Source organism: Neovison vison, chromosome 7 (genome assembly GCF_020171115.1).
Source record: "Neovison vison isolate M4711 chromosome 7, ASM_NN_V1, whole genome shotgun sequence".
NCBI lineage: Eukaryota > Metazoa > Chordata > Mammalia > Carnivora > Mustelidae > Neogale > Neogale vison.
In genome coordinates, this window is record NC_058097.1 from 20240314 (window position 1) to 20266220 (window position 25907).

Genomic DNA, 25907 nt, shown 5'->3' on the forward strand with positions numbered 1-25907 from the left:
TTGATTTCACCAAATCTTTGGCCATGGAGGATGACTACTCCATCCCCCAGGCAGCCCATCACCTTCCTGTTTCAGTTACCCCTCTCACAGAAACACGGTTCCTGTTTTCTTTCATTCAAGTTCCCAAGTGGATGTTGTGCACTCAGCTTGTCCTTATGGCCAGATGACAGAGTTTAAAACAATCACTGATCAATTTAAGGTTTGGTTATTGCTGAACTAGATGCAGTTCAATCAGCCGCGGTTCAGGATGAGAATGGAAGCTTCACAAGGTGGAGATGGAGAGATGATAGGTGTTTACTTGGAGGAAGCAGGAGTGGGCAAGGACCAGAGGACTGCAGTGATCTGGTACACATTCAGTCGGCAGAGATGTGCTCCCCATTTCCTCGGTGCTGTGTACATAAGTCCCGCTTGCACCGATCCCATTATCCCATTATTCATCTGCTTAGAAGACTGTCTCACCGCTGTTGGAGTATAGTCTCCGTACAGATCAGAGATACACAGCAGTCTGTGTATCCCTGGGGTCCAACCTAGGTCTGGCACTGTGAAAAGTTATTGCTGAATGAAGGAACTGCAAATGAAGAAAGCTTTACAGATATTTACTGCTCTGAGACAAAGGGAAATTTACATACAGGCCTCTGATACCACAAATGAAGCTCCATCATGTTGAGCATCTGTTTATCATTGCCATTTGTGCCCTAATTTTCCCGCAGGTGTTTTAGCTCATGCAAAAAAAAAAAAAAAAAATTGAAAATAAATCTTTCTCTTTTCACGCATTCATATACAGTGTTTATTCACAGTCTGAGATGACACAGCTGACATTATTTCCTGTATGTGTTGATATATTTTATTCATCCTAATGATTAACATTTTAAAATATTACAGTGAGAAAAAGACTGTCTTAAGGATTGAGTGGAGCACAAAAAAATAACTTCTTCATTGCACACGTTGTATTTAATCATTTTATTAATGGAAGTTTACTTAATTATTTGAAGAGATAAATAAATAATCATGGAATGATTCTACATGTTTGGGGCCTGGGAACTGAAGTTGGATTCCAGTGACACTTTGTGGCCATGAGAGCCTGAAAACATAGAGGCTGATTTTACATACTTGAAAAATAAATGAAATTCATATCTAACAAAGATTATTTTCAATATCGAGTACAATTTTGCAGCTGAGATGATCCTCGAAGATGGATCATGCCCTCTCCTTATATCGAAGATGAGGGGAACATAGGATCCCAGAGTTTGGGAGTCTGGTAAAGCAAAAGCATGGGTTCTGTTGTCACATAAACTTGAATTTGAATAGCAGCCTTGCTAGTGATTTAGGATGTACCCTTGGGTGATTTACTCAACCATTCTGAGCCTCACTTTCCTTGTAGATAAAATCTGGGTGATATTTACATCTAAGTTGTGGTAAAGATACAATTAAATAATAAGTACCAAGCCCCAAATATACTGCCCACCACTAGAAAGATCAAGCACGGGGTCAAGGATAATCTCTACCATCAATACCTAAGGTCATGTAGCCTGTAAGTGACAGGACCAGGATTTGGACACAGGTCTGCCCAACAGGAGGCAGTGAATGATCTTTTTCACTTTCAAAGCTGACACTCACGTGGTTCTCTATTTCTCTAGAAGAAGAGAATCAGACTTACATTGCAGCAGTTTTAAAATTTCCACTCACTCGGGCGCCTGGGTGGCTCAGTGGGTTAAGCCGCTGCCTTCGGCTCAGGTCATGGTCTCAGGGTCCTGGGATCGAGTCCCGCATCGGGCTCTCTGCTCAGCAGGGAGCCTGCTTCCCTCTCTCTCTCTGCCTGCCTCTCCATCTATTTGTGATTTCTCTCTGTCAAATAAATACATAAAATCTTAAAAAAAAAAAAAAGATAAAATTTCCACTCACTCTAGCGAACGTTATGGTCACTGATAAGGGGCCCTATTTGCTACATACTTTGACATTTGAATTTAGTATCAGAGCTGGAACAACAATGACCCTTTTGCAGTCTTGCCTGTGTGTTTTGCACCTGAGCAGAAGTGATTATTACCCCAAGCTTATGCTTTGCTCCCAAGTGTAGAAATCACGGAAGAAGAAATATGATTCAAAGTTCTTATAATACTTCCTCTCCCCATTCTCTGTGATTTCCACAGACAGGGCATAATTCCTGTGATTTGATTTGAAACTAGAGACCAGCTCAGCGCTGAGTGATGAGATCTGAACGGGGAATAAAATATGCTTGAATTAATTTGCATAATAGAATCCGATTGGTTACAAAGCTGTGTTTGTTGAAGTGGAGAGCAGAGCCCCCAAGCTCCCCCACAAGGGGACACTGCGCATGCAGAATGTGGAGTTTCGAGTTCTGGTGCGGGCCTCGATAATATTCTTAATGTAATGATAACCTGTCTTTAACTGTAAATTAGCTCCCTGGAAATGAAAAGAACAGGTCAGTCTGTCTGATCCTTCCAGCTCTGTGGGGAGGAGAAAGCTGAAAAACCAAAGCCACTTGCTTTCTGCTAAGCGCTTTCCTCTTTCTTTCTCTACCCGATAACAATTTCCAGCAGGAGTCCAAATATACTTAAACACCCGTATATGTCATTTTCTTTTACGGAGACAAAAGCAGGCACAGCAAGAGGGTTTTATGCTCAAGGCGCAATAGCTTATGACGGGCTATCTGCTCTCAAGATAGAGGGGCGAGCCTTCCACTTAGAGCTGGTGGTTTTGCAAATCCATTTTCCTGTCATGTTATTACTCCTGTGACTTTCAACAACATTTATTTTTCCTTCCAAGCAATATGCTCCCACTGTAAAATAAAGTCCGCCTATATGTTTTAGTGGAACCCCAACGCTTAGACATCCTGGCATACCGCTAGAAAGTGCTTTAATGGAAAGATTGTTTGAGAGTTGCCTCGGGAGTTTTTATTGAAACCAATTAGAACATTGATGTATTTCTCTAATTATGACCAATGTCAAGGTCTTCTTAGGAGGGCTGCCTCCTATTAATTTTCATGTGTGTTCCCTGCAAACTCTTTACTGTTGAATACATCAATCAGATCTCTGGATTTTAGAAACATTTCTTTAAAAAAAAAAGAAAAAGAATCTTTCTGAACACATTTTTGAAACATATACATTTAGAAATTCTGAAGCAGGGCGTTTAAAAATAAAAAGCGAAGATTAACTTTTGTGTCATGTGTTGTTTAAAGGCCCAGTTGTACTGTGCTGTTGATGGACTGATGTAATCACTTCCTGTTCATCTTCCCTTCGGTCTCTGCTATAAAATGTGTTTTATCCTCTTTCTGGTTTGGTTTTTAGTATTTTAGTCACAACCAGTGCCACTAAAATTTAAACCGCTATCATTTTAAGACTGTTACATGTGTGTCAGGATGTGTGTCTATATTAGCTCTACAGTCTTCTCTTAGAAAGGCAATATGGCACAGCACTCCAGGGGAGGAGGATAGGAGTCTTGGAGCCAAATATCTAGGGTTCATGTCCCAGAGCTTCCACTTGCTGGGTCTGTAACCATGGACGAGTTATTTAATCTCGCTATGCCTCAGACTGCTTACCTATAAAATGGGAATAGCTATAATACTACATGTGTAGGGTTATTGTGAAAATTGGATGACTCACCTCATGGAAAGCATTTAGAAGAGTATTAGGCAGATCCTAACCATGGATGAATATTAACTATGATTACTATTTTTACCAGTCATATTATTATATACCAAGTTCTAATGTTGGTTTACTTCAGGTGCCTTCTAGGTTACAATACCCATATCGTAGTAACCGTATCATTTCCTTATGAACTCAGGCAGAAACAAATGGAAGGAGTTGGTATTGTTCACTGATTAAAAACACAGACACCAGAGCCAGATGGCATGGGTTCAAATTTCAGCTCTGCGATTTCCCAGAAGCATAGCCTTGCACAAATTGCTTCGTTTATCTGGGCCCCCGCTTCCTCAACCTTTATAATAAGAATATTGATAGTACCTATTCATGTTTGTTATAGAAATAAATAGCTGAATTACTATTTGTAAAGTTATTAGAAGAGTACTTAGAAAAAGCTTTTGCTAAGTGAATTTTCATTCTGAAAGTAATTTTTTAAAATTATGTCTTAAAATTCATCTTATACATACCTGAGGCTAATCATTAAATTAACATTACATATTACATGTAGTTGTATAAATACTTTCAAATAATGGGTCCAATAAGTTCCTTTTAAAAGCAAGTTGGTTTTGCTATCTCCGAGAAAAGAGAATAGATAATTTCATCTTTTCAGTAATGGTTTCATTGTTTTTTGGGTCATGTGGAAACTCTTAAATTCATTAGTATCAAGCTAGAATTTTTTTATCAAGGGAAAAAAGTTGTCATCTAGTTTTAACACTTCTGGTGTCAGAAATAATTGTGCTTTACAGCAAAATGGCAGCCAGAAGAAAGAGGTGCAGAAATATGAACTTTAATTAAACCCTTTCTTTCAAATACACTTCACAGTTTATATGCAAGAATAATTTATCACCATGTGAATGAACACTTAATACTTGGCATGGTGTAAAATGGGCAGGGATCTTGTCACACCATATGGTCTTTGCTGTTTCTTCTTCTTGAGATTCTTTGGTGACAGTATCAAGTTTGAACTTGAAGTATGGGATTCAAATAATACATTCAACTTTTACTGATGGCTTGCTTTCGAAAGCTCAGCATTGGACCTATAATCATGTGTAACATATAATCCCAATCATAAAGATCATCCAGTTTAGTAAGGAGATGGTGTATGAATCAAAAGAAATCCCCAACAGCCTCTCACTGGCGTTCCAAACATCCATATGAACCTGGGAGCCATTTGTAGAACATGTCACCCAATGGCTTCATTTTGGAGAGAATGTACCAATACAGAAATGACGAGGTCCCATGACAAGATATTGGCAGATTCTTGACCATATATCTTGCTTCCTGACTTAAGCCGAGGGATCTTCCTGCTGCTTCACATTGACTCATTTTAGGATCTGACTCCTCCTGGGGTCCCCCTCTGTGTTTTTTTCACACAATCAGTTTGGATAGCAGGAAACAGCGTTTCATGTATTATTAGCATCCCCGAGTCTGAGGATGAAGCCGTTCAATGACGATGCCATCTGTTTAATCTCTCTCTCTTCTACACGGTCTTTTCCATACCCTGAGATGTCTGTCTACACCAAATATTGGACTCCCTAGTCCTTGAAAAGAGACTAACATCAAAGACTGTACTGGGGGAAGTGACGGACACCTGAACTTGTCTGCACATTTGTGGCCTCCCTAGACACATTTTGCCATATGACAAAGGAAGTAGAAAGGGTTGGGTTGGTGAAGTCAAAGGCCATCAGAAGGAAAAATGTTCTGCTCCAACAGATTAGAATTTCACCAAGTCTAGACTACTAAGACCAGATGGCTCTGGCATCCCCATGTAACTCTTACTTCTCAGTTCCTCTCTGAGAGCAAGTGCCTTTTCTGGGCATCTCCATCTGTAAGGCCAAAGCACCTCCTTCTATTGAGTGAGACTGAGGGCTTGAATTGTGGCACTCTAGGAAGAGAGGAGGAACTCAGACTGCGTCCATGCAGCCTTATATGCGTGCAGCAATTCTTGTCATCCCCGTAGCTCAGATGAGAGCATACCTAGAGGCTCAGAATGCCTGACTGGTGGGCCTAACATCACCTATATTATAAGATATAGAAGCAGTGTTCCAACCCAGGTCTCTCTGATCTCCAAATCTAGGTACATTCCACTAGGCCAAGATTCATACTCCTTCCTTTATGATCACCTCCCCCCACCACCACTACATTCATACTAGATAGCTAGGAATTAAATGATGTTGTTTTCTACAATGCTCAAGAAGCTCACCAGTTTCATTTAGACTCACCAGTGCTGAATTGAAGTGTCATCCTCGGTATCAGAATGTTATGCTCTGTGCCCAGCACTCTTCTGAGCTGTCTCCCGTCGGTAGTAGGCATGGTAATGGGGATTGCCGGGTTCTGGGAGCTAGACCTCTAGTGGGAGTCTGGATGGCACACCAAGAGAAAAGGATAATAGTTCAGAAGAAATTGCAGGGTGCTAAGAGAGGGGAACAAGCAAGGGAAGTTTCATAGGGGATAATTAAGTTTCCAGCAGCAGCAAGACTAAGTTTAGTAAAGAAGTCCAGGAACCCAAGGCAGAAATTAAAGACCAGAGTAACTGTAGGTTAGAAACCTACAAGGCGCATGGAAGGCCCATCGTTATACTGATGAGTAGCTGAGCCGTGGCTGGGAGCCAGGAACAAGATCTTTAGATCAGTTGGTGGGGTATGCTCTTTTATTTTGCATTTCATGGTTGGAAAAAGCTTGTAAAGCTTCTGTTTTAAGACTGCCAGGTTAAGGAGCTATCTTCAGGTTCTTGGGTGGGCCTTTGATCAAACAAGAGCCAATGGGATTTTTCATTAAGTCACAGCATACCATTCACTGATCCACCATAAGGACTTGGTCTGTTATTTCACTAACAAGTGTTTTAGTGAGCATGAGTGTTTCCTTGGGATCTGTCCCAACCTCCTTTCTCTGGCGGGGTCCATTGCTGCTTTTCTCCTCCTTATACCATCCAGTCATTCTGACCAGTATGGGGATGTGCTGTGCATTATGAGGACCTCTGGGCTTTTGAGCATGCTGTTCCCTCTGCATGGTCATCCCATCCACTCCCTTCTGATCACAGTAACTCTGACTTTAGGCTGCAGCACAGCCATCCCACATTCAGGGAGTCTCCCATAACTGTCCCCATTCTCTTCCCTGTCCTCCCGTAATCCCCATCAGTTAGATGTTCTTCTCCTGGATGCCCATAATGCCCTAAGTTCCTCTAGGGATGGAAATGTACCCTAGTATAAGTATGATCAATAACGATAACCAATAAATATGGAGAACTTGCTGTGTACAAGACACTGTACTAAGGGATTTAGAGGCATTAATCATTTAATCCCTGTGTCGACATTTCAGTGAGCGCGATTAGCATCCCCATTTCGTAAAGGAGCAAGCTAGCTCAAGGAGCTGTCGTCTTACCCCAAAACCCTAGTAAGGGAGTCAGTCAGAGGTAAAGCGGACACTGAGACCTTGGAGCTGTATTCCACAGCACACAGAGTGCACACGTTCATCCTCGTATAGACCTCGAGGGTCATCTTTGTGTAACAGCTTATCCCACCGGCGACACCTGAAGTTGCTAAAGCAGGGACAATTTCTTGCTCAGTCCCCCCGCCCCCAGCTGTGGTCCATTCTTTGATGGAGTGGGGTTGAAATAAATTGGGGACGTAGCCTGCGGCTAATCTGACCTTTCTCTCTTCCCACAGAAGCCGACTGGGGAAGTGGGCAGCCCTGACGTGATGTACTCAGCGAGCAGAGACATTCCCTTCCAAGAGAGGTCTGCGTGACACGTCCGGGAGGCCGCCATCGGCCAGGCCCGCCACGGGGTTGCTGAGAGGGGCGACAGCCACATTCTCCTGTGCCTACCACGTAACCAAAAATGAAGGAGCACTACTGTTTACAAGCCGCCCTGGTGTGCCTGGGCGTGCTGTGCCACAGCCAGGCCCTCACCACCGAGCGGCGGGGCCACCTACGACCCTCGTTCCACGGGCACCATGAGAAGGGCAAGGAGGGACAGGTGCTGCAGCGCTCCAAGCGAGGCTGGGTCTGGAACCAGTTCTTTGTGATCGAGGAGTACACCGGGCCTGACCCCGTGCTTGTGGGCAGGGTAAGGCCGCTGCTCTGCAGTGCTTATTTCTCCTTCTCACCAGTCCAGCAAAAGGGTCTGGTCAAGAACCAAAATGGGGAGGGGGCACTAATGACCTTCAATAAGAACCATGAAATCATTGTTCAATCATATTTCAGCCTTTCCGCCCCCATTCATAGACTTATCCATATTAAGAACACTTCTGTTTTCCACTTAATATACCATTAAACTCCATTTTTAATGACTGTGCAGTAGTCCACTGAGTTGAAACCATTATTTATTTACTCATTCTCCCACGGAGGGCATTTGGCTGACCACACACCCTACCTCCAAGGTGGACACCCCTTCCTTGTGCTCTCAGAACCCGCCCTGCTCTTTGTGAGAGCTTTCCCTTCTGAATTACACAAGTCTGTTTGCCTGTCTCCCTCCCTGGACCTGACCGGTGTCATTCTGTGTCCTGAGGTCCTGGTACTAAGCCCAGTTTTGGGGAGGCCTTGGTCAATATTTGATGAAACGGATGTGTCTTAAGAATGGGTGGGATTTTATGTGTTTTAGCTCAGGGATGGCAACACCCAGTTAGGATGATCTGAGTGTCCTTCCAGTATTTAAGACTGCATTCTCTGTGTACCCCCTCCAAAAAGGGGCAAAGGGTAGGCATTCTGAAATACGTTAAAAAATATATTGCCTGTTATCATTTATTTTTAAACGTGCAGCCATCTTTCAGAGGATAATGGTGTTAATGACAAGGAGATAGGCGTTCATCTGCATAAGAATGAAAGCCCGCTGTGCTCTGGGGAAGACCTAGGCCAATGGTAACCTGGATAAAACATTCCGATCTTGAAAGAGTTCAGAGACTAGTGGAAAAGACACACCTACCTAAGCGATTAAAACACACTCACACACACACACACACACACACACACACACGCACGCACAAAGAACAGGATAATGAAGAAATTCAACAGAAATTATTACACATTTACATGGGAATGTTTGGGAAGGATGGAGGAAAGTTTCATAGAGAACATGGTAGTGACCTGTGACTTGAAAGAGGACTTGGAGTTATCCCGTAAAGGGGGCAAAGGCCAAGGGTAGATCTGAGGCGAGCTAATTTCTAAGCCTCCTATATTCCAAGGAGTTATTTCAGTTGTTCTTTAACATGAGAACAGCAATGCATATTTATGTAATTGACATATTTGGAAGAGGTTCATATTAGCATCTCAATAACGTTGTTCCAGGTTGGGAAAGTGCCTTTTCAATGCCAGACATACCGAAAGAATTTCATTCATGTATACCCAAAAATGGAAAGATTATACCCAAAATAGAAGTCGTCTGGGGGAAATGGGAACCCAGGGAAATAATTGGCATGTGAATTCCCTACATGAGAAGATGGGCTCTGTGCCCAGAGAGGAAGACGAGACTTCAGTCATGGCGGGGGCCGTTGCAGCCTGAACAACATGGGGAGCTGTGCGTGAATTGTTCTGAGGATATAGAACCTCCCCGCCTTGGGGACTATCTCAGTGGGGAACAGTGTGTGTGTGTGTTAGGGTGCGGGACTGAGAAGAGACAGGACCTGGAGAACCTTTTCCTTATCTCTGTGGAGCAAGCGGTTGACATGCCCACTAAAAGGGGAATATAGGGCAAAACATGGAGAAAAGTAAGCAGTGAATGATCTTTATATATAGGCACATGGGATTGAGTGCGAGATGTCAGATTGGGTGGGGGAAGAAGACAAAAGGGGCTGGATCCTGTGGATCTTCCTCTTGAGATACTGTGGATATATAGTTCCCTGAGAACAGAGGGAGTAGACTCGATGACCTTTGATTTGATGACATTCAAGGTTGAGTGCTTTACGCTGCTCTGAAAAAGTAGATTTTGGCAGGCAACGGACTTTCAGATTTCTTGCAGGAAACACAGTCTGTGTCATGCTGTGCTCTGCAGAGGGGGAAGCCATCAGTCTTTGGCATCAGGAATTGGCTATGTATGCCTCAGCAACTGGATCCCCTGATAGGATTGAATGGTTTCCCAAACTGCTTTTTGTGTGGAACCTAATAAATATCATTGTCAGTTGTATAGGTCATCTTTGTTGGAGAGAGAAAAAGGAGAAATTTATATTCAACTTACAAATCTGAAAACAAAATAGAGGAAACATAATGAACACTATGGTTTTATATATTTTTTTTCTTTCAGTTATTTGGTTGATCATGTACTAGAATCTGTAATTCTCAAGAAACTCAGCCAAACTCACATGTAATCCATGAAAGCCCCTGGAAACTTCCCTTCTAGACACTCCTATTAAAATAAGCACTGATTTCCTCGTTTCTCATTCACAAGACCAAGCCCCTAACTTATGCCAGGTCTGAGGCAGAGAAAAGAAACAAATAACAGACTGTGGGGGTTGGGGAGGAAGCCAGGGGAACAGCGTCAGGGATCCTGCCCTCACTGTGGAAATTGTATGAAGACTGGGGCAATCCTGTTCATCCTTTGGAGGTCACTCAATAGCTTCATATTTTACTCACAATTATTCACGAGAAGTGCAGTAACCATCATTTCATGATAATATGTAGCTGGTTATGAATAACAAGTTCTGAAAGAAAGTTTTTTTTTTTGTCTTTTAATTTTCCTGAGACACACTGTGAACTAAAATCAAAATGGTCTTCCTGATTTGTGCCTACAGGTACCCCCCCTCCCCTCACCACCCCTGAACTGAAGTACTTGGTGTTTCACTGAGCCACTGGCTGCAAATCAATTAGATACTTTTTGAGAAATTGAAATAACACATTTTTAAAAACAGTGTATTGAACCTTGCTTTGTGATTCTGAACAAGCTCTCTGGACCTTGGTTTCATAACAGTAATATTAAAATGACATTTACTTATAATATCAGTACTAAAATGTCATTGATAATAAGAACTATTATTATTAGAACATTATTATTATTATCATCATCATCATCAGTGCCTTTTGAATAAAGCTTTCTGATTTATACTGAGGTTTCTTACATAGTAGGTAGAACGATGGGTTTTTTAGCCCTTCGGCTATACTTGAAGCCCACAGAAATGGTAAAAGCAATGTTTATCTCTTCCGACAAATGGCATAATGAGGGCAGAGGAACTCAGATTAAGATGGAAAATTTAGACATTGAAGTGATATTAAGAGAAAGTGAGGAATTAATTGCTACAGGAAAATCAGACGTGGTCTTTGGGTGAGATCCACATAGAACAGAATCAAGCAAGGCGCGGGATGGGTAGTCAGGACCAGCCAAGTGTGGATTTAGGCAAGTACCATCATGTCTCTGGGCTTTGTCAAAGGAAGCAGAAAGAACCTAAACATATTTAAAGTTCTCTCTATTGCCTAAGAAGTTGCATTCCTATGAATCTATCCTACCCACACAATGCCTGTGATCAGAATGGGAGCTTCCTCCCAGCAGCCACGTCCCCAGACCCTCATACCTCATGCTCCTCACAGAGGGTCTTCTGGAATGGTCTGATCAAGGAATTGCTTGTAGCAACAGAAGCCTGGAAGCAACCTCCGTGTCCTTTGACAGAGGACAGCTAAAACGAGATGATAACATCCACCCAGTGGGTGAGGTCGATCTGCATGTATCAGTGTGAAAGACCACCTGAATTTACTTTTATAGGAAAACACCAGAGGTGGAGAGTGACGTGTGCACTATAGCACTTTATTGCATAAAAATAAACCGGGACATTTATGTATCTCACTGTACAGATATTCTAGCATATGTGTAAAATATATCTTAGAGGATTCACAGGAAACTGGTAACAACTGTTGTGTGTGAGCAGAGAAATTGAGGGAGTGGAAATCAGAACTGAGAAGACTTACTTATGGCATAAATGTTTGTGTTTTTAAATTTTTTATGTTATGTACATATTTCTTTCAAAATAAGTCTATTAATATAGATGCATATGTATATATATTTTGTTTGGGTGATATTTGTGTGAATGTGTGCGTCTATTTTGTATGGGTGCGTATTTGTGAGGAAAGCATGAATCTTAGAATTTAAAAAACTCAGGGTTCAAGTTCAAATGCTGGGTTCACTACACCCAACTGTGTGACCTTGGCCAACGCAAGTATCTTCCCTCAGATTCCATTGCTTCATCTGTGGAAGTGGGTGACAGCATCTCCTTCTCACAGTGTATGTGTGTGTGTACACGTCTGCGTGAGTGTGTGTGGAAGGTACTATAGCAAACAGTGTGCAAGTGAGACTCTGTCTCCCCATGGCCTCCCTCATGGAATTAAAAATCTCGATTTCTCTTTTCCTAGCTTCATTCCGATATTGACTCTGGTGATGGGAACATTAAATACATTCTCTCAGGTGAAGGAGCCGGAACCATTTTTGTGATTGATGACAAATCAGGGAACATTCATGCCACCAAGACATTGGACCGAGAGGAGAGAGCCCAGTACACGCTCATGGCACAGGCGGTGGACAGGGACACCAACCGGCCGCTGGAACCACCATCGGAGTTCATTGTCAAGGTCCAAGACATCAATGACAACCCTCCTGAGTTCCTGCATGAGACCTACCATGCAAATGTGCCTGAGAGGTCCAACGTGGGTGCGTATGGCTGGGGAGACCTGCTCCATCTACAAGCCTGGGTTCCTGTGGGTGGCGGGGGCTGGTGCCTGCTCTCCTATATCTGGAAAGTCGAATTTATACTGCCTCTTCTGTGGCATAATGACAAAAAAAAAATGTTATCTGTGTAGTTGAAGTTTCAAATATTTAAAACAGACCTGAGATTTTAAAACCTAAACTTCTAGGGGCGCCTGGGTGGCTCAGTGGGTTGAGCCGCTGCCTTCGGCTCAGGTCATGATCTCGGGGTCCTGGGATCGAGTCCCGCCTCGGGCTCTCTGTGCTCAGCAGGGAACCTGCTTCCCTCTCTCTCTCTCTCTCTCTGCTTGCCTCTCTGCCTGCCTCTCTGCCTACTTGTGATCTCTGTCTGTCAAATAAATAAAGAAAATCTTAAAAAAACAAAAACAAACAAACCAAAAAAACCCACCTAAACTTCTAAAACATAAAGAAGTGTGTCGGAGTGGCAAGAACATGGCGGCATCCAGGGAATCCTGGCTCTGGCCCTCATTGGCTGTGTGACCTGGATCTAGTTCTATCTCTCTTTCTGTAAAATGTCCCTTTTTGTAAAATGGAAAGACAATTTCTAGTTTTGCTGGATTAGAGGCAACGTAGTTCAATCACTAGCTCACACTGATGTCTGTTGCAGTCACGATCATGTTAATATTTGTTGCATATAGACATCATGCTAATTAATGATTTCCATGGTGTTCTTGCATTTCATTTTTGCTATGATTCATCTTTACAGTGAGGTAGGTCTTATTTGACATATCTTACAGATGGGAAACCCAACCCAGAAATAGGTTAACTAATTTATCCAAGGTTATCTGAGCTATTAAGTGGCTCCAGAATACACAATGAGTCGTGACATGCTGTCACGATCTGTTAGAATAATTTACAAGTAGATGTGTATTTTCATCAGGCCTAAAGACACGCTGCATTGTTAAAGGATATTTCTCTGATGGATTTCTTCAGGTGGCTACCTTCTCCTGGCAGTAACTTTTGTTTGGTTTTATAGAATGCATGCCGTTGTGGTCTGTTGTTGGGAAACATGCCTCATACTGAGAAGGGTTTATGTTTCAGACAGTGATCAGGGCTGCTCTGATCAGGGAGTGAGTCTGGTTATATGAATCAAAGACTTTAAAGCCTCAATGGACTTAAGAATCATCTGGATCAAACTGCCCATTTTACAAATGAAGAAAAACAAGCAACAAAAATAGGTACTAACCTGCCCAAAATAGTTAAGAGGCGGAAGTGACCCCAAACCCCTAAGCTCTTTCCACTTTGCATGTAGAATTTGGGATTAAAAAAAAAAAAAAGTCTCTTTTTTTTCTCCTCTGGATAAAGTCAGACTCTTCTCACATTTTATGAAGATCAGGCTTCATTTTTTGTTTCTCTTCCCTGGCCATGACCAGTCCTTTAGTCTCTCGGTATTTGCCTAGGGATTTTAAGGAGAAAAAAGCAGACATGAACCAAATCATTCAATAAGAGACAGTAGCATCAGCAACTGAGCCAGAAGGAAGGCCTGTCATTCAAGCAAGACTCCAGAGGAATCGACATTGTCCTCACCTCCAGGAGCCTGCTGATGCTTCAGGCTAACGCCCAGACCTTCTGTCACGGCTTAGAAAAGTAGAGTCAGCTGTGAGCGCTGTGGAGGTGGCCCTCGCCAGCCAGAGGAACCTAGGCAACCGGTCACGTCTTTCTCAGTTTTCATTTGATCATCTGTAAAGAGAGGATAATGTAAACTGCATTGAGGGTTAAGTAAAATAGATGGAAAATACAAGGAGTCGTAATGGATTTAGTGGAGTTCCAGAAGCAAATGGAGCATAGAGATTTAATAATTTCCTTAGCTCAACCACGATAGTAGAGAATAGAGCCTACTCTCCTTTAGAAACCCCTGCTACCTCAAAGAGTGCCTGATTGTATGGAAAGAGTTCAGAAAACTCGTTTGCACGAAATAATGAATTACATAAAAGTAATTATGGAAAAGGAAGACTGACTTATACACCATATACAAATCGCTGACAATCGTAAATTAAAGGGTTGACAGAGGCTGTGTGAATGGGATCCTAAGCCTCCCACCCAGAACCTCGCCCCTGTGCCAAAAATATCAGAGAAACCGTGGGTTTGGTTGGTTGCTGGATGGGCATTTAATTCCTGACTCTGGTAATAATAATCCACTTTGCAAAATAGATGGTAACATTTCAGACTTCTCACATCCAGTTTCTCAAAATGCAATAGATGTAAACACGAGGAGCTGAGGTAGGCTGGCAGAACACATGGAATGCGCCGGAAACAGTGCTTGGAGCAGAAGCATTAAATGCCTTTTCTCTTTCTCTGGCCCTGCACCCCGTTCTGCGTCAACACTGTGTGCCCTCAAGCCCTTGTGACCATCAGGGAAGAGAGGCTCTGCTAGGAGAAACGGAATTCCATCTTCCTTCCTTCCCTGGTTCCTTCGGACCCACCCATGTCTATGGGTGGTTTCTGTTAAATGACTACCAGACCCGTTAGAGGTGGGAAGATGCAATTTTCATGTCACCAGGGAACGACATTCTGTACAATATTTATAGCCATAAATTAATTAAAATGTAGTATTAGGAGCTATTTTATTACATGCAAAGCAACAATAAAATGATGTATTTATTGCTCTGCTACAGATGGAAGACTGCTCTCTGTCCTTTTATGAAAAGCAATTCATCATTAATTATCCTTTATTATACTCTTTGGGAGGATTTTTATTTAATTATTTGATATACTGAACATTTCAATTGCATGGGTCTTAGAATGTTTTCGCAGTAATGTTATTATTTTAACTACTAAGCCTAGCGCAATGTACTTGGAATTTAGAAAGTTCACTTTGAAGCTACGGGAGGTTTTTGTTTGTTTGTTTGTTTGTTTTTAAAGGAAGGCAAGTGGGAAGGAAGGAAAGGAGGAAGAGAAAAAGATTATTTTACATCTCAACCCCGGAAAAGCAAGCACGTTACATAGTTGCCGGGCTTTTCTTTGTTTTTAATTTTAAGATGAAACTTTGTAAATTAGAATATAATTCAAAAAGCTGAGAGAGTGTTGCTAATGAATTTATTTCATTTTTAAGGGACATCGGTCATCCAGGTGACCGCTTCAGATGCTGATGATCCTACCTATGGAAACAGCGCCAAGTTAGTATACAGCATCCTGGAAGGACAGCCCTACTTTTCAGTAGAAGCACAGACAGGTAGCGTGCAATGTCGTTGTGATCCGTGACACACTGTGAGTGACCAGTCCGGCCCAACTTCCGAAACCAGTAGAATCTCAGTCTCCTCACCTATGAGAAAGGCCACCTCACAGGGTTGTTGAGAGGTGTAGACGCTGTGTGTGCACATGCCTGGGTGTGGTTAGTTTCCAATGAACCTTATTTATTATTGTTTTGGCCTCTGTGTCACCATGCCACAATAATAAATATAATCTTAAAATACAACTTTTATATTAAAATCGTATCTTAAAAGTCAGTTAAATTTAAGAGCTTCTCTTAAAATAGTTAAATTTTATCATAGTTATCAACAAAGGATCCCAGGGAGGACACCGTAGAACTTGAGGGCTGATCTGAAAACTGGTAGTTCTCAAAGCTTGTTTCGAAGCCCACCACGCAGGGTGGTGGGAATGGGTGTTAATAATGTTCAAGTGTGTTTGGGACATAGCACATTCCCTCCACTGTGCTTACGGATTCCCAACAGGCCTTATCCAGGAAGAAGGCTCTGCACGGCTCTTACAGGAAACAAATGGCAAACCAAAAGTGAAAAAATACAATCACCAAAACCAAATGGTTTCACTTCATTTATTCTAAACTTTATTCCAGGATCCTTTTATTAGAATAAACTCTGCAATCCTGTGAAAATTCTAGTCTACAATAATCCCCTAAACTGCTTTCTTCTGCTTTTTCTATAATATGCCCTGTATATTTGAAAGATATTTACAAATAATCCACATTTGTTGGTATACTTAAATTTATATGAAATATATATTAATATGTATACACAGAGTCTGTCAACCAGATATAATTTCCATTTACTAAATATAATTTCCAGTGACCTATATAATTATTTATCTGTAGCCACGTTACTTCAGAGCATAGCCTATGCAACTTCTTGCTATGATTCCATCCAAGGCATTTGCTCTTTATCCTTTCCAGATTAACCAAGGATAAATGTGGGATTTCATCCAGATTTTTGAAATGTTAAACACTAGTGGAGGAATTCCCAGTTGCAACTTTCATTTTTCTCAAGGACTCATAGTTAGAAATCATCAATTTGAACCTACCAAAGTATCTAACAGATCAGGAAAACGAGATTCAGTGTGTTCAAGGGTGTTGCTGAGAAATACAGACGTCAGGGCTGAGAGACGGACAAGGGTGCTCTCTTTCTATTTCCACTGTAAATGTTAGTGCATCTGCAGAGAGGAAAAGCTTGCACCTATTCCCGAGAGATTCAAGAGAGCATGGTTTTCATACAGATGGTGTGCTGATGTCCAGAGATCATGTAGACTTCATTCGCTTAGCACCGTTGTCAGTGATGGGTGTCAGTACACTCTAAATATTTGTATAAGCATTGTGTGTATTTTTAACTCACTTCGCTCACTCTTCTAAAATTTAATAATTACATCTTAACATATTGCATGGAATACATGCTACCTACTTTTAACCTAATATGAATTATATTAGGTTAAAGCCTAAGAATTGTATGCTGGGAACAGACGTTCAGAAGATTCTGCTAGCATTTCAAAAATGTGGGTCTAGTCATGGGTCTATTCATGGATATCTGTGCAACGGGCCCTCAAATATTTCAGCCTTTAGGATTTTGAAGTGTCGTGCCTTTTTTTGTTTTAATGTTGTTCTCAATGAATATATGTGACGTTTCCTGCTCGCCTGTCCAGGTATCATCAGAACGGCCCTTCCCAACATGGACAGGGAAGCCAAGGAGGAGTACCACGTGGTGATCCAGGCCAAGGACATGGGTGGACACATGGGTGGACTCTCAGGGACAACCAAAGTGACGATCACACTGACTGATGTCAATGACAACCCACCAAAGTTTCCGCAGAGTAAGTAGGTGGGCTTGGCTTGCACGTTTTAATGGGGCCACAGACAGCCCTTCTCTGACCCCTTCCTGCTTTACTCAGCTTTCAAGAAGAAATCTGTAAGAATTGAATCTCTTTATCATTCATGCAAAAAATGGAAACAAAAGCACTACAATAGCAACATAAAAAAGTGAAGGTGCAGTAGACGTAGTCAGAGGAAAAGGAGACCTAAAAAATTCTATGACCCTGGAAACAGAAAATCTATTTTGCTGGATTTTTCACTAGATACTGGCTATGCAATCTAGTAATTCATTACGAGATTCTCTCTGTATCTCTACTAGATACTCTCTCTGTCTCAGTGTTCTCATTTCTAATCTGGAGGTAATGAGAAAACTGAATAAGTTATCTTGCTTTAAAACAGACTGCCCCAAACTTTGGGGTTTAAAACAATAATAATAATTTTTGTCATGAGTCTGCAATTTGGGCAAAACTTGGAGAAGACCCCTTGTCTTTGTTTCTATAACATCAGATGAGGATGGCTTGCTGAGGCTGGAGGACCCATTTCCAAGGATGCTCACTTATGTGGCTGATGAGATGGTGTTGGTTTCTCTCCATGGGTAGCTCACCAAGGATTGGCTCAGATAGGTTCTGAAACCGAGAGCCCCAAGGATATCAAGCAGAACCTGTATTGCCTCTTGGGACCTAACTTTAGAAATAATATGCCACCATCTCCACTGTAATCATAAGACTGCCCAAATTTAAGGAGAGTTCTTGTAGACCCCATTGTTCAATGGAAAGACAGTCAAAGTCATGTTGAAGGAAAAGCACTTGGGATGGGAGATATGGCTTTGACCATTTTTAAAGAATACAGTCTTCCACAGGTCTTAATTAATAGAATGTTGTTAGAACTAAGTAGGCTAGTTAAAACCTTATGGTATCTGGCATAAGTTGTTATAATTAAGTAGTTATTATTATCTGGAGGATTGTGGTCGTTCTACAAAATTGATGATTGCTAAGGGAAATAAAAGAAGAAATGATTTTGTAAGATTATTAATTATCATAATTACAGCAACTACCATCATTTAATGAAGACTTACTACTGTGTAATATCTCTATAAGAGCCTACATTTTACAGATAAAACTGAATTCTGTGAACAGTGTAATAAGTTGCCCAAAGAATGTAGCAAAGCCATCCCCAAAACAAAAAATATCCAGTTAAAAATAGTCAGAAAACAAGAACAGAAGACATACAGATTGCCACTAGACATGTGAAAAGATGCTCAACATCACCCACCATCTAGGAAACACAAATCAAAACCACAATGAAGTATCACCTTACATCTGTCAGAAGACCTAAAATCAAAAACACAAAAAACAGCAGGTACTGGTGAGGGTGTGGACAAAGGGGAACCCTCTTGCACTGTTGGTGGGAATGCAAACTAGTAAAGCCACTGTGGAAAGCAGTATGGAGGTTTCTCAAAAAACTAAAAATAGAACTATGCTATGATCCAGTAACCACACCCAGGGTACTTACCCCTCAAAATATAAAATCACTAACTCAAAGGGATACAAGCACCCCTATGTTTATAGTACCATATTGGTCACTACAGTAGCCGAATTATGGAAGCAGCCTGATTGTCCATCCGTAGATGAATGGATTAGAAAAATGTGGCACTCCTATATACAATGGAATATAATTTAACCCCAAAAAGGATGAATCTTGCCATTTGCACCAATATGAAAGGATCTACAGAGTGTAATGCTAAGTGAAGTAAGTGAGAGAAATGCAAATCCTGTATCATCTCACTCGTGGAATTTAAGAAACAAAACAAACTAGTAAAAGAAAATAAAGAGAGGAACCAAGAAACAGATTCTTAAGTCTAGAGAACAAACTGATGGTTACCAGAGGGGAGGTGGGGGGAGGGCATGGCTGAAATAGGTGATGGAGATTAAAGACTGCACTTATTCTGATGAGCACTGAGTGATGTTTGGAATTGTTGAAACACTATATTGTACACTTAAAACTAATACAACACTGCATGTTGACTACTGGAATCAAAATTAAAGATGTAAGCAAATATAAAAAAATTAAACATTAAAAAAACAAGAAAATAGCAAAGCCAGAGCTTGAACATAAATCTGTTTATGTATATATAGATAGAGACAAAAGTACAGTGTGTTGTAATGTTGCTGATGCTGCTCGTACTTGGGGGAATCATCACTAGATTAGGAGAGTATCGGTAGAGCTTGGGAGTTTGTTGTCAGAGAGATGGCACTTTGTACAAACTGGGGAACAAGGCAGGGAAACAGCTATGGTCTCAGGAAGGCACCACGGTCATTCAGAGGAATCCAAAGATGAGGGTCTGTGCAAGGGAGATACTGAGATAGAATTACAAGGCCATAAACAGTTCTCCTAGGGTCCCAGACGAGATGAAGAAAGACTGCTTTACCTGGTCAGGCACAAGGTTCAGCACCCCCAATAAGCTTAAATCTCATATGGCATTCTTTTTTGTTTTTTTTTTAAAGATTTTATTTATTTATTTGACAGAGAGAGAGAGATCACAAGTAGGCAGAGAGAGAGAGAGGCAGAGAGAGAGGAGGAAGCAGGCTCCCTGCCTAGCAGAGAACCTGATGTGGGGCTCTATCCCAGGACTCTGGGATCATGACCTGAGGCAAAGGCAGAGGCTTTAACCCACTGAGCCACCCAGGTGTCCCTCATATGGCATTCTAACAGACTACATGCTCCATTATCTACACTACAAAATTGTTTGTGCTCACATGCGACGATACAGGAAAGTTCCATCACTTTGGTACCGATACTAATTTCATTGGCATGAATTCAAATGAGTTTTGCAGAAAATCGGATCAGAACAGGTATCTGTAAACCTTCCTGTGAATTGGTAGTTATCTTCTGAGACTTATCAACGAAGACTACACTTTCCACTCGTCTTTGACTATCAGATTATGGTGTAATTAAGGAGCATATGGGTCAACCTGAAAGCATTCAAAACCACATTTTATAGATAAATACAGACAAGAGTGCTGGAACAGATAAAAATCCATGGAAGGAAACCTAAAACTGATTTAAGTAATTTGTCCAAAACCACTCAACTTGGAAGTGGTAGGTTGGAAAAGGTTTGCAACCCTTGTTTCTCGGTCTGGTTTCACACAGAATATTTTTAAAACGTGAAAATGCAGATAAGACCATCTCAAATCCGGCTTCTCTACTGAAAACCTTCCAGGGGCTTCCACCACGTTTAAACAAAACCTGAAATCTTTCCCATCTCCTGCAACGACCTTTTTACATAGATGAGCCCTAGCCTACCTCTGTGCCCTCACCTTTCACAGAAAGCTCCAGCAGCACCCCATCTTGCTTCTGTATGTCTTCAGTATGTGCCCACTTCAGGGTTTTTGCCATTTGTTTGTTTGGGTTTTTTTTTTTTTTTTTTTGCTTTGTCTATCATTTTTATCCCCAGAGATTCGCAGGATTGATTGCTAACTCTCTTCAAGGGAGTTCAGATGCCTTCTTCTGAGAGATGTCTTCTCTGACCGACTAATTCTAAATCAATCTCCATTCTCCTTCTTTCTTCTTCTCACACAGACACCGAATGTCTGTGCACACACTCAAACACACACATCACACATTCACATACAAACTCACACTCATACATGTATATGTATACCAGACGCTCACACACACCCAGACATGCGTTCACACATGCACCAGCCCCCTCACCAACCATCACACACTCACACACAGTCACACACTGTCTCATGACCCTCTACCGCTTACACTACTTTATTTTTCTCCCTGGCAATGATACAGATAGATAGATATACATTTGCTTCTTTTCCTCTTCAGTGTGCCTCAGTAAGGGAAGAAACTTGATGATTTCATTCACCACTGAGTCTCCAGGGGCTAGAGCTGCACCTGGCAAGCATCAGGTTCCCAATAAATATTAAATAAATATATATGGACAGCCCACACTGTGGGAAACTTTCCCGATAAGGCAGTGTTTATTGATCAAATGGTGAAGAAGGTGATGTAAGAGGAAAGTCAACTAGAGAGTTAGAAGAGTCACAGCCTTGAAGGATAAAATTTGCTTTTGATTTTTAAAAAAAATATGGAGCTATAAGTTTGTTTTGTTTTTGTTTTTGTTTTTTTAAGAGAAGGATGTGTTTCTGGGTACCTGGAAGTGCCTTGAAATTAACTTGTAGACCATCCTGAAGACATGAAAAGAAGTCTTTGCTCTTTGAACATATAAAGACATCCACGGTCCTCTATCACTTCCTGATGGGAAATGTAGCTGAGTATGGTTTTCCTTTCTCACATGTGGCAGGTGACCCCACCACATCACCCTGGACCCCGACACTGTTTTGTCCTCCTTTGTAGAACACATTTCTTTGACAAGCAGTCCGTGTGGGATCTTCCTTCCCATCCATTCACTTCTTTCATGTTTTCAATCAATAGAGAGTTCAATTTCAAACCCTTTGAGAAATTTATTGGGATTCAATGAAATCTAAAGTCATACCAGCTGCCAAATAAAAGAGAAAATAAAAATAGATGTCTTCTTCTTCTAGGCGTATACCAGATGTCTGTGTCAGAAGCGGCTGTCCCCGGGGAGGAAGTAGGAAGAGTAAAGGCAAAAGACCCAGACATTGGAGAAAATGGCTTAGTCACATACAATATTGTTGATGGAGACGGTATGGACTTGTTTGAGATCACGACGGACTATGAGACACAGGAGGGTGTGGTCAAACTGAAAAAGGTGAGTTAGAGTGAGGACGCAGGTATGTGAGCGGGCCAGCCAGCCCTGCCAAGGCAGCACTGCAGGGAACGCAGAGAAACAAGAATATGGACAACAGGGGGCTGACACGATACTGCAATTCAACTCCCAGTTCTGGGCCATAACAGAACTAGATCCCCTTCTGTTACTGCAGAGGGAGCTAACAAAGGGGCTGTGGCTGCTGCCAACTGCCTGGGAGTTTTTCTGTGATTTGGCACCATTTTCACACAGAAGGGTAGATAGCTAGATAAATCTAGATTTTGGACAAACAGCCCTGGGCACATAAGGGGTTCCTCCTTTGACTCTGCCAAGCTAACTCTGTTCATACTGGCGGCTCAAAGGCATTTCCCATCTGAAGCATCCAGGGGCCACGGCCTGGCTGGGCCCTCTGTGAAACTGGAGCCAATCCTCTGCTTGATTGTCTCTCAAAACTGAGCCTGAGAAACAGCAATGATGGGCCTTCCCCCACAGTCAGCTGAATGGTCCCTAAAAATGTGTCTTGGAATTGACTCACAGCAAAGAGGAGTTTATTGTTTGTCCTCGTTTTATTTTAAAAATCTAAAATGTACTCAGCACTCAACATAGGCTAAATGAAGTCTGTGCATCTTACAAACATTGATTCTTCAAGAAAAATCATATCAAGTAGATAGTATTGTCCCCATGGGCAATAGTACCTCAATTTAATTATGAGGAGCCTGGGACTCAGACGGATTAAATAATTTGATCCTATCACAGTCACACAGCTAGCAGGTCATGGACATGAAATTCAGACCTAGGGCATTCCGGAACAATGTCCTACTCGAGACATTTTGGAAACAGCTGGGCCAGAAAAGGATTATGAAGAAGCCAGATAAGATTCAGTTTCAAGTGAAGAAATAGTTACGATATTTCCTAAAATGGTTTTTTCCCCCTGATTTACCACTTGAGAAATCAACACCTCTCTATCATCAAAGTGTATGGAGCATTAAATCTGAATTAGATGATAGGATTACCTTGGTTTTAATCAAGCATTCATTTTCAACTTGGTTTTGTAGCATGAATATTAAGCTCCTCGGTGTGATGGGAAAGATTGGACTGTAACACTGATAAAAAATTAATTTAGAGAATCAATAAAGAGGCCAGTAGCTGGAGAGCAGGCAGGAGTAGGGTCGGGGAAATTCCTGGAGGAATCTTTTAGTTAGGGAATCAGAGAGAGATGTGCTCTCGGAAGCTGACTTTTCGCAATACTTGCAAACACTTTTGGGTTTGGGGAACATTCTATGGGACACAAAACAAAGAGAAGGCAGAAGGTGACTCTTTCGTAAAAGAATATGGAAACTGAGGTAAACTTTGGATACCTGGGAAAGTCAACATTAGTGACAAAGAACTAGTGACCGTGGCAGCCTAATCATCCACCACAGAGGGCTGGGGCAATCCCTCCCTCTGGTTTTCCTCTAGAAAAGTAGCTGAGTGACTTGTGTGTTAGCACAGAGTTGTCAACTTCCCTTGTTAATTAATATTACTATCCGTTCTGCTTGGCACTGATATATGAGCACTGACATCAGCAATTCCTGCTTCCCACCCTTTGCTGTTCAAGTAATTGGGTGGTTGGTTATGCTAAGGTTGTCACCTGTTTTCAATGTATTCATGGTATAAACACGTACTGTGTCTCTAAGATCCTGAAACATTTAAATCACCCCATGGAACTCACACATCACAAATGAGCTCTCTGCATATGATTAATTTGCACATTTCCCCCCAATTCAGGGTGTTTATTCCAGGCGAAGGAATAATTTTCTATAAAGCACTGAAGTGTAGGTTTAGGGCACATGTTATGTTATTTATTGGTAAAAGAATATTTCTGTTATTTCATTGGTAAAAGAATATTTGCTGGAACTTGTAGCACAAAGTTCCAAATGTCCACCAGGAAAGAAAAGATTTTTGAGGGGTCAATGTAACTGTATAAAATGATGGAGCCTATGGAAGTCATTATACATGATTTAATAATATAAGAGAGTAATATAAGAGAGTATAATGGATGTATTTTTCTCTTAAAATATTCTTTAATATGGTATTTTTACTCATTTCTTCATTCATTCATTCATTTTTCTACAAAAGTTATTGAGATCTTATTCTTTTAAGCAGGCCCCTTGTGAGAGGCTGGACAACTAAAGTTGAAGAGATGGAATCCTGGCTATAGGGAGGTCACAATTTAACAGGACAGTTAAGTGAAAAGATAGTTGAAATAGAGTAGGTTTTCTCAGCCTGGGTGTATGAACATTTCAGGACCAACGTTTCTTTGTTGTCCGGGGCTGTTCTGGGCATTGTAGGAGAGTAAGCGGCATCCCAGGCCTCTCCTTGCTAGATGTGAGCACACAGACTAGTGCACCCCACCTGTTGTGATGATTTAAAAATAGCTCTAGACATTGCCTCATATCCCTGGCGTGAGGTAGAGCAAAATCGCTCCCCAGTTGAGAACCAACTGTAATAAAGTGTCATAAAATCTATGAATATGGGTCATGAATGACTTTTTATACAAGTAAGAATTTACTCCTAGAGAAGTAGGAGTTCACCAGATAGATAAGGAGAAGAAGCCACACCACCCCCCACACCCCCCGCCCAATAAAAAAAAGAGAATTCCTGAGGGTTTGGTACTGTTAAAAAACAGGACACATTTAAGAAACTTGAATAAGTTCAGTCTTGAGAGTTTGGGCTGGATACTGTGGGACGAGTTGAAACACTGTTGTTGGAATCCAAGAGAGAGATTACAAAGAAATGAAGAAGGCAGAACAGGTTAGGGTGAAGAATTTAAGAGATATTTAGGAGGTAGAGTCATTCATGTATCAAATAGCTTAGGAAGCAATAAATATTTCTTGAGTATTGACTGTGTCAGACACAGTAAGTGTCAGGGGTGTAATGGTGCATAAGAGAAAACCTGCCCTCAGGATATCCAGACCGTGTCTATGTGGTTAGCTGAAGAACCAGTGCGAAATAAAAATGAAACATGTTGGTGGCTTGGTGGACTTGGGGAGGAAAATCCAATGTGTTCATTGCAACGCCCTTGATCAAGCGGGTTGCTATTTATGGAACAGAGATCCTGGCGTGGTTTCTGAGCTGTTTCCTTTCTACCAAATAAACTCCTTGTAAAGCAGTGTGAGAGCAGCATTAGAAGACATTTTAAATATCCCCTATTTTAATAAAACTATTTTTATGTCTGAGTATTTTTTTTGTATTCTTTACCCACATGTATATACATACTGGTATATAACATTTGACACAGTTGCAATCATAGAGTGATCTGATTTGTTAACTTAATGTCACATCATAAACATTTTACATGCTGTTATATAATATACATAATCATTTTTAATGACTACATAACATCCCATCCTATTGATAGACCATTATTTCCTTAATAAAATCTCACAGTTGGATTTGGTGTTTTGTGTGTATGTTTCCCCTGATTAGATATAACACTTTATTATATCTGACAAACACCATGCATTTTTGAATATTGTTTGTGTTGGTTTTCTGTTGAATTGATCCCTCAAGGAGAATTCTCAGAGGTGGGATTAGTAAACTAGGGGGTACTAAGATTTTTATGGTTTATGTAGTGTGTTGCCTCATTTAGCTTTATTTCAACTACTCATAACATGGATATGAATGTTCAGAGGGGAAACTACCTTAAATCGTTTTTTGGAAGAGTCAAGGTATAAATCGTGGGTCAATGCGGAAATGTTGTTCATCCAACAGCCCAGTCCCTCATTCACTCAAAACAATCAGTGTAGATGCTCA

The 25907-nt window shown here is 41.3% G+C and overlaps 1 protein-coding gene across 1 annotated transcript in view; it reads left to right on the top strand.

Annotated features, from left to right (window-relative positions):
- Positions 1–25907, top strand: part of CDH11 (cadherin 11) — a 150606-nt gene that overhangs the window by 95637 nt on the left and 29062 nt on the right. Inside the window, exons 3-7 of the mRNA XM_044256017.1 lie at positions 7325–7725; positions 11988–12282; positions 15389–15508; positions 17203–17370; positions 21928–22115. Coding sequence (XP_044111952.1) covers positions 7498–7725; positions 11988–12282; positions 15389–15508; positions 17203–17370; positions 21928–22115 — 999 coding nt within the window. The 5' untranslated portion in view covers positions 7325–7497. The remainder of the gene's footprint in view (positions 1–7324; positions 7726–11987; positions 12283–15388; positions 15509–17202; positions 17371–21927; positions 22116–25907) is intronic.